This window comes from Solanum tuberosum, unplaced genomic scaffold (assembly GCF_000226075.1).
Source record: "Solanum tuberosum cultivar DM 1-3 516 R44 unplaced genomic scaffold, SolTub_3.0 scf00069, whole genome shotgun sequence".
Taxonomy (NCBI): Eukaryota; Viridiplantae; Streptophyta; class Magnoliopsida; order Solanales; family Solanaceae; genus Solanum; species Solanum tuberosum.
Genome location: NW_006238995.1, coordinates 611,514 through 627,509, shown reverse-complemented (window position 1 = coordinate 627,509; position 15,996 = coordinate 611,514). Strand labels below are relative to the sequence as shown.

The 15,996-nt window shown below is 33.9% G+C and overlaps 1 protein-coding gene across 2 annotated transcripts; it reads right to left on the bottom strand.

Moving 5' to 3' along the window:
• Positions 1 to 8,901: 8,901 nt before the first annotated feature.
• Positions 8,902 to 15,996, bottom strand: LOC102597719 (putative casein kinase II subunit beta-4). 2 transcript variants are annotated; one of them, XM_006345479.2, is made up of 5 exons: positions 15,517 to 15,996; positions 13,775 to 13,993; positions 10,033 to 10,142; positions 9,739 to 9,904; positions 8,902 to 9,529 (listed from the first exon to the last, which is right to left on the bottom strand). In XM_006345479.2, the coding sequence occupies exons 1-5, from the start codon at positions 15,758 to 15,760 to the stop codon at positions 9,399 to 9,401; spliced, it is 870 nt and encodes a 289-aa protein (XP_006345541.1). In that variant the 5' UTR covers positions 15,761 to 15,996; the 3' UTR covers positions 8,902 to 9,398. The 2 variants fall into 2 exon arrangements, with proteins under 2 accessions (XP_006345541.1, XP_006345542.1); XM_006345480.2 differs by having other exon boundaries at positions 10,033 to 10,127.

Genomic DNA, 15,996 nt, shown 5'->3' with positions numbered 1-15,996 from the left:
CAGTATTTTAGAGGCTTCATAGACAGTCAGTCAGTTAGTTTTGAGTCTCTCATCTATGTATATATGTAAATATTCTATTTTGAGACTCGAGTTGCCTTTTGGCAGATGTTATCAGTTGGGTTGTTTTAAAACCTTTCATTTTACATTGAGTTATTCCGCTGAGTTAAGAAAGCCAGGCCAAGGGTTAGCTTGGGGGCCAACAATGGTCTTCGAGTACCGGCCACGTCCAGGGTGTAGGCTCGGGGCGTGACAAATGTCTAATTTGAGCTCAATAAAAATATAGACTCACGACAATAAGAAATTAATAAAAAATTAAACCAAAAAAGCCTAGTAAAGAAAAACACAACCAATATAAATTTAAGAGTCGTCTTCATAGAGTCAAACTAAAGTATGACTTAAATTAACTAATACAATAATTCGCCATTTTAACTATATAATGAAAAGAATAATCTTAGGTAGTCGTTGAAACAAAATAAATAAATTTATATATATAAAAATTAAGGAATATCAAAAGATATAGGTTATGAATATAAAATATATGAGAGTTATGAACACTAAATATATCAATTGAATGAGTAATTGCATATAAGATATGAAGATTAATATTTAGAGCAAATAAAATAGAAAAGTATTACTTAAATACTAAATAAATTGACCAGATTTAATTGTTATAGATTGGCTCGTGTGTTTAAGTGTTAGAGAAGAGATCGTAGACTCAACGAAATAATACGTTTAAGTTAGAAGCTTTATAGTCATTTGACAGTTTCACCCCAAAAAGAATAGGAATTGCTATTCATTTTGCTGTTAGAGGAATCGTTAAATTTTATTATAATCCCCATGTATATATTAAATTCTTAACCATAAAATTAATTTGAAAAATTCAAACAAAAAAAGGGAAAAAAAATATATTAAATTCTTAACCATAAAATTAATTTGAAAAATTCAAACAAAAAAAGGGGAAAAAATGATAGATGCATTTGGAGACTATAGAGAGGTGATACATCACCTTGTTTATTGCTACTTTTATATTGTATATACACGGTATGTGTTAAGTAAATTGAAAGAGAAAAATGAAAATAAATACAAAAGAAAAGAAAAAGGTTTTGAAAATATAATTAAATTTAGTTGTTAAAAGGATAAAAATATCTAATTTAGATTTTCTATTGATATTTTCATTTTTCAACTTTTGACTTAACAACTTCCACTTTAAGTATATAATATGATATAATTAGTATTTAATGTTTAATATTTAATTTATTTATTTTTAAAAAAAAAATATTTTGATTTAGTATAGGGGTAAAATGGTAATCCAACTTTTCACTTTGGATCTTCCCACTTATAATAATATATGATATACAAGTTTTATAGAAGACTCTAAACTTTCAAGTAATGAAAAATCATTAAAAAAAAACGTATTTTAATAATATAATTGATTAAAGTTTAAAATATTTTTATTAGAAATTTAATATAAAAAAAGTCTAATACGCGCAAAGAGTGGATTTGTTCACTAGTTTAGAGTATAACACATATTATGTTCTCAATTTATGTAATATTTTTAAAACGGAAAAGGGTCTTATTTTGCCCTTGTATTCTCAAAAAAGAGTTATATTTGTCATTCGTCATACTTTTTTTTTATATATTTGATCTTATCATCCAACTTAAGACACATATTTCCCATTGGACTATTAGCAGTGGCGGATCTATTAAGGCATCTGGGGTGCCACGCCACCCTCGAACTTCGACGGAAACTCTATATATACATAGGTATATATATATAATATTTATATTTATATAAAGCGTGTCACCCACAGAACAAAATTGACTTGTGGTGCCACGGTAGGAGGGCAACTTTAGAAGGCTGATGTTGCGGGTTCGAATCCCATTTGTACCTATTTTTTTGAGAAAGACATTTTTTTAAGAAAAAGGAATTGCTGCACACGTTCTTTTAAGAAAAATTAGAGAACTAAAATTAATTTATATCGAAAAGATGAATAATTTAATCAAATATTAAATTAATTTAATCGATAAGTCTATTTGGCACCCACGGAGTCTAAATCCTGGATCCGCCACTGACTATTAGTCCATAAGTACATCAAGTAGACACACACATGATGTGTGACATAATACACTATATGACACAAAATTGTCATGTACGAAGCCATGTAGGACAAATGTATCTATTTTTACAAATTTTATACAATTGTATCTATATATCTTTTTAATATTTAAAATTTTGAAATTAAATAAAGTTTTCTTATTAAATCTTTCCTTATTCAAATTATATATAAATTTCTAATATATAACTTTAACTTCATTAAAATTTTAGTTTATATAAATCCCGTTCTTACAATTTGCACTCCGTCATTACTTTCCTTGATTGGAAACATATAAAATATACAAATAGTTTTTAATAAATTTCTTTAATTTTCTACATTTTATAAACAAGTAATTTCATTTGAGTCGCTAAAGGCTTAAACGAAATTAATAAACAGTGTTGGTTGTAAAACTTATATTTATTATTACCGCTAAATATAATATATCAGCAATTATAGAATCGTAGCTAAATCCTTTATTTGCTATCTGTCTTTCCTACAAATGTCAACTAAGACACTTGAAGCAAAAGGTGTGAAATGTTAGATACCCCTGTTTTGGAATTTGACTTCTTGATCATCGAGCTAGATGATTTTGAACATAAACGTTTAAAACCTAGGATCCCAATTTCATTGGCAACACCCAATTCGCAATTGTTATGCAGCATCCTAAAGCTAGCACTTGCATGAGTTGCACTTTCATACTTCTTAGGGTCATTCTCCTGTGTTACATCCCACACATGAACACACGTCACAAACTCGTTCACCAGACCTTTGTCCATGTACAACTTCCTGTATTGAAGAAAGTCTCGTGTTATAGGTTTGGCATGTGAGGCGGAGACAAAATGGATGATTAGGCAGCTCACCAGTGGACGAGATGAGGTTGATGTCATGTGAGGCGGAGACAGTTGTTGACATTCAGTTCAGCAGAATCAAGACGATGATATCAGCAAATTCAGATCAGCAGAATCAAGACGATGATAGCAGCAAATTCAAGTAAAAAAAAGCAGAAGATGTGCTTGCTGTAAGACCTTTCAAGAAGATGTTTTTGGAGAAACTGTGATCAAACAGCTCGAGGATCCGATTTGACAGGTTCAGTCACTTTTTCATCAGAATAGAGATGGCATGCTTAAATCAAAGGAATCTAACTACTGATTTAAAAGCATCACATTAACCCTGAAAGTCATTGCTCGTGCTTGAGGAATTATGGAGTGATTAGATCCCAAACAGTTTTCTGGGATATTGATTCATTAAATCAATCACGCTGTACGGAATACATCAACTTAAAGGTGAAAGTAGCAACGGATCATCAGCTTGTATCAAAATCCTCCAAAACTATCATCGCTTTGCGAAATTTCATGCCTAAACAATTTGGTGCTCACGGAACTACATTGTTCGCACTATAATAATACAAGTACAGGAAGGGGATCACACAGACTAAATTTGCAACTTTAAGAATCATAATATTGCAAATATTCCAATTTCATAATCAAATCTTCAACTATTACAACCATATGAAAGAATAATACTAACAAAAAGACTAAGCTATGTTGTTTTTGGTCCTACATTGTAGGACCTTTAACTTGAGATAGTAATTTGAACATAAAATTTGTAAGATCTAGGATCCCAAAACAGCCCAATTTCATCACCAACGCCCAATACTGCTACTGTTGAACAATTCAATGCACGAAAGAGCATAGTCATCGTTGCACAGCTTCCATAAGTAAACACGCTCACCTTCATACTTCTTAGGAGCACTATCTGCTGTTACATCCCACACTTGAACACACACCCCGCATCCGTTCACCAAAATTTTGGCCAGGTCCAGTGTCCAGTATCGAAGAATGTACTCAAATGTCTCGATATATGGAATCAACAGCGCTCCTGCCTCAACCTCATAACTGGTAATCTTTATCTTGATCTGCCATGGATTTTCCAGATCGAGTTTTGGGGGAGGATATATATCCCTTATCTCAATTAGTTCTCGAGTCACTACATATGGAGTGTTGTTAAGTTTGCAAGCTTCTTCTTCTTCTTTTGATGGAAAGAAATTGTAAAAGAAGGTCTTCTTAAGGCTAAGGAATTCCTTTTGATCAGACATTGAAGAAACGATACAATTCGCCAAAAAATAGTACGCACTGAGAGAGGCAGGACCGCTTCAATTTATAAGAGTAAACTCTTAAAGAAATTAGGTTTTAAATTATTTTCCTACTTTGAGAGGGAAACAGAAAAAAATAGTATTATTTTTTATGGGAATTTTTTTAATTATTCTATTCGTTTTAATTTTTTTTCTTTTTTGTATTTTGACTTAGCATGAAATTTAAGAAGATAAAGAAAAAATTTAAATCTCGCGGTCTTAATGGGACTCCTGAATCAGATTTCAAAAAATTGTGTTCAACTTTTATTTAACCATAAATTTGATTTTGTCTTTAAAACCCCTTATTTCCACTGGTTCTTGAGTCGCTAACCATGGAGTGTTGTTAACTTTGCAAGCTTCTTCTTCAACTTTTGATGGGAAAAAATCACTACCATGGAGCGTTGTTAACTTGGTACTCTTTTTCTTCAATTGCTCACACCAGAAGAAAGTTTGGATTTATTAGGGAAAAGGGCATTCGGAGAAGAATGTTGCCCTGATGAACTATTGATCGTTGGAGAAGAAATAGAAGCCTGTATGATAATTCCCATTCCCAGATCCAACGTTTACGATAACATTGAAGCATAGAAGCTTCATACACAGAGCTCCTTTACTCATACTTTAATTCTTTACTTATTGATTGCACAATACTCAACTATTAATAAGCAACTTCACACACTAAACTGATAACGCGTGTCATTGACCTCATACAAATTTAATTGTACCGTTTTCCTGATAACAATTACAGTATGGCATTCCACTTAGCCTTGACATTGTTTCTAATGTAATTATCTTTACGATGGAATAATAGAGAACCAACAGAAGAAATGTAATTCCCTTTCCAGCAATAAAGTGTCTAAAAACATAAACTACTACATGAGTATGACATTTCTATGTAACAATATGCCCTTTTTCTGGTACTGTAACATCATCAGACATCAGCAATAAGGCATTGGATTCTTAGCATACAACACGCGGCGTTGAAACCATTGCAAGTTCTTAGCATACTGAAAAAATGGTCTCTGCAGTAGATCTCCAACTGATGGCCTCTTTGATTCTTTGCTAGAAAGACAATCCAACACCAACTCTTCAAACTCTTTCGAAAACTTTCTTTTACCTTTCACATACTTCAGCTTGTCGTTAAAATAAACCACAGCTTTCTTCATTTTCCCTTTCCCTTTCCCTTCTTCTACATTGATCTCCTCAAGCAGATCTTCCAACTTATCTGGCAATCTCCTCGACCTCTTTATCTTCTTGATCATTGCCTCAAATTCTTCGCGATTGCTTATTCTTAAATTTCCATACGCTAATTCCAATGCTGCTACACCGACTAACCATATATCGGAATGAACAGTGCAGGCATCATCACATTGTGAATAGAACACCTCTGGCGCAGCAGCCCATTTGTACAACTCGCGTAGTTCTAGATTCTGTTGGAAATTCATAAACACAAGTAAAATTATGGAGTAATAATAACACAATTTCAACACCTTAATTTAACTAAGAAATTGTTTATTACCGGATGTCCACCAGGATATTTTGGTAGAATGGTAATAGTTGGGTCAGTGCCAAGTTCTGTTTGGTGACTAACAGAAATAGGAGATTCCAACTCTGAATCGTAAATGGTTGCTGCAAATCCCAATTTGATTTCAACTTTCGAAATAGGTGTCTGTTTGAAATTAACATAGATATTCCCAGCACTGAAACACTTATGAATCAGACCCAAATCATGAAGATCAAACAAACCCAGAAGCGCTTGTTTAAGAGCAATAGCAATACAATCCTCCGGTAATCCATTGTTAAATCGAATTGACAGAATGTAACGGAGCGATCCTTCTGACATATAAGGTAATGCAACACAGAATGCTCCTTGGAATTTCTGAATAACCCATTTTTCGACGTTAATAATGTTCGAATTGGGGATTGAATTTCCTGCCTCCATGCTCCGAGGGACTTCTTTTCCGGGTCTGATGAACTTGACAGTGGCGTAACCGGAAGGGAGAAAACTGTCGTTGTCGATCCAATCGTATGTGTAGTAACAAGCTTTGTAAATGAGATCGAAAGTATTGTGGTTTTGTGTATGCAGCAGTTGGACGTAATTAATTCCGATTATTTCTAGGAGAACGTACTTAGTGCCGGTGTTTCGTTCGATGAAGACACTTCCGAGTCGAGGATGGTAGGTGAATTCGGGCATGAAGCGGGGAACGCAGCGGCGTGCAGCCATTTTTTCCGAGGGAGTTTTTTTTTTCTTGATGAAGAAGATGAAGAAGAGGGAAGTTTACAGAGTAAAACAAATTGGGGCCAAAAAGCCGTTACAAATGGCGCGCACATAACCATTTTCCAATTTTCTGTTTACATTTCTCTCTTCTTTTTTTTAAAATTTTTAAGTTGTTTTCAAATAAGTAAATTATTGTGTTGAATAGATCAATAAAACAGATACTCACTTCATCTTCCTTTTTTTTTTCTCATCCGGATGTTTGATACTTGTATTGGAGTCCAACTATTCTGAATTCACATCCTTTAAAGCTCGTTTAAAGGGAATATATTCTCTACCAAAAATTGTTTGAATTGACTTATTTTAAGTGAGTTTTTTTTTTGCGTGATGTTTGGAAAAAATAACAAATGCTTAAAAATAGATTACTTTTAGACTAAAAAGTGTAAAAATAAGTTAAATACTTATGGCCAACTAAGATTTTTTAACTTTTAACTTATACTCCCTCCTTCCCATTTTATATGTCACCTTTTTACTTTGCATTGCATTAAGAAATGATGTAATTTTACCCTTCTACCCTTATTTGATGTTTTCTTAAGTCAATTTTATTAATAAATGACAAGATTAATTAACTATTCTATCAAGGGTATAATAGGCAAAATATGGTAATTTATGCATAAATTTTATAAAATGACAAGTATTGTGGTCCCGCTATTTATAGAAAGGGATGACATATAAAAGGGGACGGAGGGAGTAACACATTATTTTTAAAAGGGAAAATGGTTTGATATACTTTTCAACTTTGTCATTTAGAGCTGAAATTCCTTTCATTACAAAATTGGATCACATATACCCCTTACCTTTACAAAAATGACTCACATATACGCATACCCTTACAAAAGTGATAAAATAAATTTTACTCGAGATAATACCAGAGGATATGGCTTCACAAGGGCGAAGCCACAGCCAATCAAGATTGTGCACGTGAACACCCTTCGTCGAAAAATTATATGGTATACGTAGGTCAAGTTTATTGAATATCTATTATATATTTAAATTTGCACAACCTTGACGTGGTTACAACCTCTAACTCAGTGGTAAAAGGTGTGCAATTGACTCAGAGGTCAAAGGATCGATTCTTGCGTTTTACCTCATTTATTTATTAGTCATTTTTCAAGAGTTTTTTTGTTGGTCCTGTACTAATTACTTTCTTTTCTTCACTAGAAATTAGAACTATTAGATATTTTTTCCGTTATCACATTATTTATGTGGTTATAATTCATTTCATTATAAAGAAAAGATTAACTTAAAATTAAATAAGAGTATAATTTTAAAATTAAATTACTTCTAATTATAGACAACATTCATTTTGAGACATACTAAAAAACAAAGTATGTCTTTAGTATGTCTCATAAATTAAGACAAAATAAATATTTATTAATAACTAAATTTAATTGAAACTTTCATATTACATATTTTATTTTATTAAATATTATATAGTATTTCAAAACAAGTTTCTATCTAAAAATATATTAGAAGAAAAGATTATGTGTAATTATCCATATATCATTTTTAATTTCTTCCATGATTATTTTTATAACATGTTAATTTCTTCCATGATTTTATAGGCGAATCAAGAGAACTAACTGGGGTTTGACACTTTTGATTAGGATATTCACATATTCTTTACCAAAGCACAATAAATTTAACATTCATTAATTAGGAAGTAGCAAAATCAATGATAAAAATAATTTAGATTTAAGTAAAAATCGATAAATTAGTGTTGTGTTTTCTTGAATGTGTGATATGTGTTTAATAGAAATCTTGACTCGTACATTATAAAATCATTATTTCAATCTATATAATTTACGGTGTGTTTTTATAACTACAAGCAATCCAAACTTAAGATAAAAAGATATCTGAATTGTATTTGGTTGAAAACAAATTATGACGTTATTCATGATCGATGGTAAAATCGCTATCTTAAGCAAGATAAATGTGAACCTACTCGCTAAATTTTTTTTGTTTGTTGCTTCTTTAAATTTTGCACACCCTTCGTAAAATGTGGCTCGGCCACTGTGGCTTCATTACATTGGCGGAAACGATACACAGCAGTTACAATCATTGCAAAAGGATGTCCAGAGCTATATGCCTAAGAGCTATGAGCGTAGATCTACCTCCACTTACGCCACTTTCAGATGGCAACAAACCCGTCAAACAGGTGACCAAAATTACACTTGTGTATACTTTCTAGGAAGAGGAATATAAAACTGTCAAAACACCTAAAATTACATTCCTGTTGAGAACTTGTAAGAATGGTCTAGGATATGAAAAATGTTTACATTTTGTGTGAATGAATGACTTGATAGAATAAAAGCTACATACAATATATAGATTCTTATGGTCCAGCTCTTCTCCAGACTCCCACGTATAGCAAGAGTTGCTTGTAGTTTTCTTTTCTTTTCTTTTTTTGGATGAGAAATGATTGGTTATAGGTTTCACTAAAATCCCCAAAAATTCAGTATTGAAATAACATATTTAGCTTGGATATAACCATCACACATCATTACAACTGAAAATTGTCCTAAAAAAGAAGGGTGATATGCCCTAGTCTATAATCCTGATGACTGGAAAATGGTAGGGGTAAATACTGACGAGAGATGAAAGGATCATTAGAGGGCCACGAAAAGTGGTCGTCGATGAGCAAATATAAAATAATTCTCAAACTGGTGTGATGAAACAAGCTTTACAAATGCTGTCATGGCGATATTTCGGGAATAAATTTCACCTGACAGATTGGCCAAATTGCCTTTCATCAATGAAGAAGAGTGTTTCATAATTATCACCAACTCCTCTGCTTCACCTGTCTCTACCATGACCAATTGTACATCAAAGCTATCTAGCAAGAATCATTACTGGCAGAAAATTTGATTTGTTTACAACATCATAACGGGCTTTACTGTCAAGTCTTGTGGATCTTGAAACCAAACACCCTGGGGACAAAGTTTTGCGTTGGTTTTTGCGGCTTGAGGTGTCCATACGTCATCAAGAAGAGATGAGGAAATGTTGTCCCAAAGTAAGCTCCATCAATATCTTGAACAGTTAAAGAAATCATATCCAAGAATAAAAATAGGCTATTCAAGCAAGCAACAAAGAGCAATATGCAATTTATGAGTAGAGACCTAATCTCAAAATTGATATGAGATTTAGAAGTGCATGTGCATGTGCATGTGCATGTGCATGTGCATGTGTGCAGAGAGAGAGAGAGAGCACATCAAAAAAGTGGTAGCAGAAAAGGATACTGCCTTGGTACTTCGATCGAGGGTAATAGATGTCTTCACACTTCGGACAGTATATTTTTACAGTACTTGCACGCGGAATATCTGATTGACCAACGGGAAGACAAGGCTGTCCACTGCAGTAAACTCGTGGGCATCTTCCAAAGTCATAGTTTTTGTACTTCTCCAGCTGAAAAGGTTTGTCCCAGATATTAGGCACCACCATCTCATGGACAGGTTAAATGTTACACAAGTAAAATGAAACATCAAAAGAAGGAAAATATGAAAGTATACAAGAGAATGTGGACAAACAATTACCATAGCGGCTATTCCCTTGCTAGTCAAAATGTACCGAACATGAATCAAACCATACAACATCTCTGCCGCCGATTCAACCAATTCATTCTGCTCCTCTGTGAACATATCACCTATTCAAAGCAGGAAAAAATTGACAAACTGCAATTGTCTTAATATGAAATATGATGCAGCATTTTGGATATAGGACAGTATTCTTGGTCTCATAAAGATACTGACAGGGAAGTTTTACTTAGATTATAAAGGAGGATGTGTTTCTAACTCGAAAACATAAAACAAAAAATGAATGAATCATTATGCTCAGTCTGCCCCAAAAGTCCAAGGATGTACTGGTAACAAAGACATTTTCAACTTGAACATCTGAAAATAGATTCAAGACTTGCAACAAATAAATAGCTTGTTAGATCATGCAACAGAAATTATTCAGAAACGCCACATATATCATTTTTCCAAAACATCAGAATTAGTTAAGAGCCATGATAACAGATTAACCCCCCAAAACCTTACTACTCCCTCTGTCCCAATTTATGTGAAGGTGTTTGACTAGCCACCAAGTTTAACAATGAAAGGAAGACTTTGCAACTGCGGTTTAAAATAAGCCATAAATATTTAAAATCATCTCATTAAGTGTAAAGTATTCAATTTAAATTGTTACTAAAAAGAAAAGAGTGTCATAAATTGGAGCAGAAGGAGTACTACATATGGGCTATAAAATGACATAAAAATCATATGAACATAAACACTTAAAATGACTTAAAAATCATATGAACGCAAGGACTTAAAATGACTTAAAAATAAGATTTATACACACCTATGGGCATTTCTACACATCATAGTAAGATGGATACAGCCTACACCAGTTGACTGAACCTGGTAGTGTGTGACTGAAAAAGTATAACAACCCGACTCTAAAATTCTAAGTTTTAATGCCCTGCTGTTTTAGGATCTGAGACTTTGTACAAGTCAAAATAACCATTTGGGACTTATTTGAGGGGTTTGGGTTGGGGCACAAGGGGACAATCCACAAATGGACTGCAGATTTTTTTCTGGTACTGTTTGCTTCACAACGCGATCATAGCAGGGGAATTTTTGTCATCGCGATCGCATAGGGTAGTGTAACAGGTATAAAAGCTAAAGTTTTGGAATTTTATTTCATTCCAAGACATTTTTGGGGTACTCTGCACTCGGTTTGGTGCAATTTTTGGAGAGGAAATATCAACTAAGTTTGGGTAAGTTTCTTAAGACTCGTATTTAGTTATATATTAGGACCATGAGATTCAAACCTTCAATCGTTGATTTTGAAGTGTACAACGGAGGGATTTTGTACTAGATTCTAGAATGTGCATTTTAGGATTTGAAGATCGAATTAATGTCGGATTGAGAATCTAATTATAGATTTGAACTCGGGAACTTTCAGGTAACTGATTTTCAAATAAATTTTGGATTTTGACCCCAGGGATTGAGTTCGAATTTTATTAACTTTAACTTGGGCCATGTATTAAATTATAGGAATTGATTCCTTAGCTTTGTTTGACGTTGTTGAACATTCTTTTGGCTAGAGTTGAGCCATTTGGACATATTTGGGTGTGGAAAGGCGGTCATAAAAGGTTGAAAGCTTGCTTTAATCGAGGTAAGTCAAGACTTTGACCTCAATAGGGTAATAATTCCCAACTTATGCGTTATTCGTGACTTGTAATGTGTAGGGCTGATTTATACATGGCGTGACATGTATATATACGACTATTACATGTAAAAGGGTATACTTAAAATGCTAGGCTTTTGCTTTAGTTCCCATATCCATATTTTGATGAGTTGAGCATTATATATATGCCATGTTGATGAAGTTTAGGCTAGTTAAATACTAGAAACCCCCCCCCCCATTAGGATAGAAAGTTAGTACGTAGTTAATCGCATTACCTTCTCATTCCCAAAATATTTGTATATTCTTGCCCCCAAGGCCTAGCTCGAGTGGCAAAAGGAGGAGGATTTGTGGCTTAGGTCACAGGTTCATGCCCCACACCATGCAAAGTGAAGCCCGGTATTTAAGTGGAGAATGGTAGAGGGGCGGGCCCATTATCCACCGAGTTTAGAAGGTTGTGATTGGTCCAAAGGGCTGGTCACAAACGGATATGTGTACACTGTGATTTCCTTTTTTTTTATGACAAGGGAAACCCGCAGCCGCTACCCTTTGGGTGCGCACAGGGTAAAACCCCCGCTCCTATGCAATAGCTCGCAAACCACATAGGAGAGGTAACCCGCACTAGGCAAGCCCGGTGCGACGAGCTCAACCCAGAAGGCAAACCCCTTGCTTTCGCTGGCAAGGGGTTTCGAACTTGAGACCTCCAACATGGAAGTCCCAAGCCCAAACCACTGGGCCACTGTGATTTCTTTTTCAACTCCTGATATGGGATTGATACAGTTGTAGAGCTTAGCTGTGAAGGATTAGGGACCGTGTGAGTCCAGTTTGATGCAGATATGTGGGGACTATTGAGTTTGGATTGTGAAAGTAACATGTGGGATTATTGAGTACGTAAGATCATTGATATGATCATTCAGTTTTTAAAAAAAAGATCATTGATATGATCATATGCGCGTGTGGATATGGATCTGTCCCTCATGAGTCAACGACTTGGTACTTCCCTAGGGTTGTGCACGCTAATCATGAAATAGTTAGCCAACTGAGTTGAGAAGTGAATTATGCGATAAAGATTTTACCTTTACCGTCTTCTTTTGACTATTTTACTTTATTTGATTCATTATCTGTATCGAACATTTCTATTCTGTTGGTTTGAATTGGGATAAATGCTTAAATGTTGTTAACTGGCGATTCATGCCTATATTCTTGTTAATTGCTCATTCCCTTATATGTCCATTTAAAATGCATAAACTAAAGGTAAAGGTGTCTTTTTAAGTAACACTTGTCACTACTCTGTTGGGGGGCAGTCAATGAGACTTATTGGGTACACATTGATTTTCACACGCAAGCTACACTTCCTACACTTTTTGGTACAAGTTTGGATCATAGTACCAACATGGTACGCGAGTGAGTTCCTGTTGTGATCCAGTCTTTCAGTAGTGAGTTGTTTGCCTTCTACCACAGTGGTCATGACATGCTTTTATGTCATTATGTTGTTGACTTTTCCATTGTCGAACTATGTACTTGTTGAGAAATTTGTACCTTTCTCTTTAGTTTGCTCATGACAATATAACATCAGTTAAAGGGAATTTAATTATGTGTTTTTAATTTGGGTTCCGTGTTGTATTAAATCTCTCTCATTTATGACTTTGTTGATTGTTAGCTTTTATTGTTAATGCTTCCGCGTAATTAGATTTGGGTAATAAATGTTTTGGTTTGCGTAGACTGGGATAGTCAATCATAGCTAAGGGAGGACTTGGGTCGTGATAAGAAGTTACTCATTTATTCAATTTTATTATTTTTGAGAACATGAACTTGACCCAAAATTAACCTTCACTAATTTCTCCCAGCCTATATAAAAAATTGTCGTCCTAATCAACCTAGAACATATCAAGTAAAGCTGACTAGTTTTCCGCATCTTCCATTCACTAGGTACTAATTTGTGGATATAGTCCATAAGAAACCAAAAAAAAAAAAAAAGTGAACCGAACAATTTCAAAAACAAGAAAATTATATCCTTCAATATAATGAAAAGATAAGTCTAAAATTAATTCTCTGGAATTTCATAACAAAATATGAAGTAATCTAAATAAGAGAAAAAATATGTACCATGGGAGGATTCAACATCAAGGATGAGGTCAAGTGCATAGTCGAAGTAGGGAACTTGACTGCTCAATCCACATAGGTTAAAATCATCCTGAATGTAATCATCATCAACTTCACAGAAGAACTCATTACCACGCAGGTTACAAAACCAAGAAATCCATGAAGTATCATCCCCATCAGAACCACTAACATCAGACTCTTCACTGTCCGTTTCAGATTCCTCTACAAAGTAGATAAAAATGAGAATATACTCCTGTTGATATTGAAATTCAATTGTAGTGCATTATGGGTTGGCATCGTATGTCATACTATACCCCACCGAAAAAGTTGCACCTCAAGAAGACTAAATTATGTATTTTATTGAGAAAAACGTTGCGACATGCTTTCCACAACTCAACATAAGAACCAACTACAAGTAAAAGATCAAATTATTCTACTTGAAAGGCTAAAGGTTTTTAACAATCAATACATTAAAGCCTGACTTGAAACAGGATAAATAATTCAGGAACATAAATGATAAATAGTGTTAATTAGTTAGGGAAATATACCATATAAAAATATCAAATTTTAACTTCATAACTTCTATCCCAGAGTACAATTGACTGATACTGTAGCAATATATATTGACCAGTACTAGCATAAAAAGACCACAAAAGTCTGGCCTGCACTTATGATTGCACATCACAACACAAACTATTTTAGAAAAAAGAACTCAACTTTGTAAGCCACTAACAAGAATTGACTATGTACAACCAAACAAATTACATATGATTCCACAAGGATAATCTCATTTCGTCATGTTGAGAATCTGAGAATATCAGAAATTCAATTTGGAAACATCCACAAAGAACAAGCAACAAAATAAGCAGATTCGGGCCATACTCATTTCATCCATGTTCACCATTTGACACTTGATAAAGCTTTATCTGAAATACATTCCATGATGCTTTTTGGATAAAAGGAACATTGCAATTACTTCCAAACAAGTACATTATTACAAAATAGGGGAAACGAAAGCAATTTTACAATAAAAAGAACTAAAAGTCTAAAACACGCCAAAGATGGATTAAGCTCCCATAAATTTAACTAATTTCAAATCAATGCAAAGGCAAGTGGATTAAGCTCCCAAAATACTTGACAGCCAAAGCCGCAATTAAAGCAAATGATATATCTTTCTTCTAAGCATGACCAACAACAGTTGAAAACCATTATATAAAAAATAAAAATAAAAAAGAAGAAGAAACTACATACTCCCCCATTTTAATTTGTCTGTCTCACTTTAACTTGGCATAGAGTTTAAGAAACTAAAGACAACTTTTTTGAATCTTATGGTATTAAACTAAAAATACATAGAAAGAACCCAAAATATCGTTGAATCTTGTCGTCTTAAACATGTCATTTGAAATTAAAGATTAGCCAAAAAAGTAAAGAGACAAGTTTTTGAAATGGACTTAAAAAGGAATGTAAGACAAACAATTTGAAACTAGGAAGTAGCTAAAACCATGGTATTATATCACAACTAAAGCCTAAAATGCTCATCTCCAGCAATTACTCCCAAAATCACATCTCTATTAAAACATGTTAAACCAAAACAGCTGGATCCTCTATTCTATCAGCAGCTGCAGAAATGATATCAATAGCTAATCACAAAATACTACAGTTTTAACCCGATAAAAACAAAATTCAATGCTTTCTAAAAATGGAAAATATTTAATGACAGAAAACAAAAACAAAAAAATCCTAACCATCGGAGCACTTGTCTTTGTTGGTATTACGATGATCAAAATGAGATTTTCCAGCACCACCACCACCGGTTGACGTAGAGGGAACAGCTTTATCCTTCAAAGACCTAGATGTAGAAGGTGACAACTTCTCTAAGTGCTTATCCAACGCATCATTGATTCGTTTCCGATCCAACGGTCCACCGATCATCTCTGACTTCGATGAACCACCACCACCTCCTCCGCCACCTCCTCGATCTCTATACATTTCTATGAAGTATTTATCAAACCTTGCTACTATATATCTATATGTGCATTCAGAAGATTACAAAAAGTTGAGGAAAATTGGAGAGAAATTGAAGCTGATAAACAGTGAGTCGGGTTGAGGAAGATAATTAGGGTTTCGAAAGGGGAAAGTGGTAGAAGAAGACACAAAGAGCTTCTATGAGGTTCCTTCTCTTTATCTCTCCTTTCTTTTGATTTTGTTATTGTTAGATCTTTTGT

What these genes read in the sequence shown, in the direction of transcription:
- LOC102597719 (XM_006345479.2), bottom strand. Translation starts at nt 15,760, where the DNA reads ATGTATAGAGATCGAGGAGGTGGCGGAGGAGGTGGTGGTGGTTCATCG. An exon ending in CAAAGACAAGTGCTCCGATG is followed by an intron (nt 13,994 to 15,516) that starts GTTAGGATTTTT and finishes TCTACTTTGTAG; the next exon opens with AGGAATCTGAAACGGACAGT. An exon ending in TCGATCGAAGTACCAAGGCA is followed by an intron (nt 9,530 to 9,738) that starts GTATCCTTTTCT and finishes TAACTGTTCAAG; the next exon opens with ATATTGATGGAGCTTACTTT.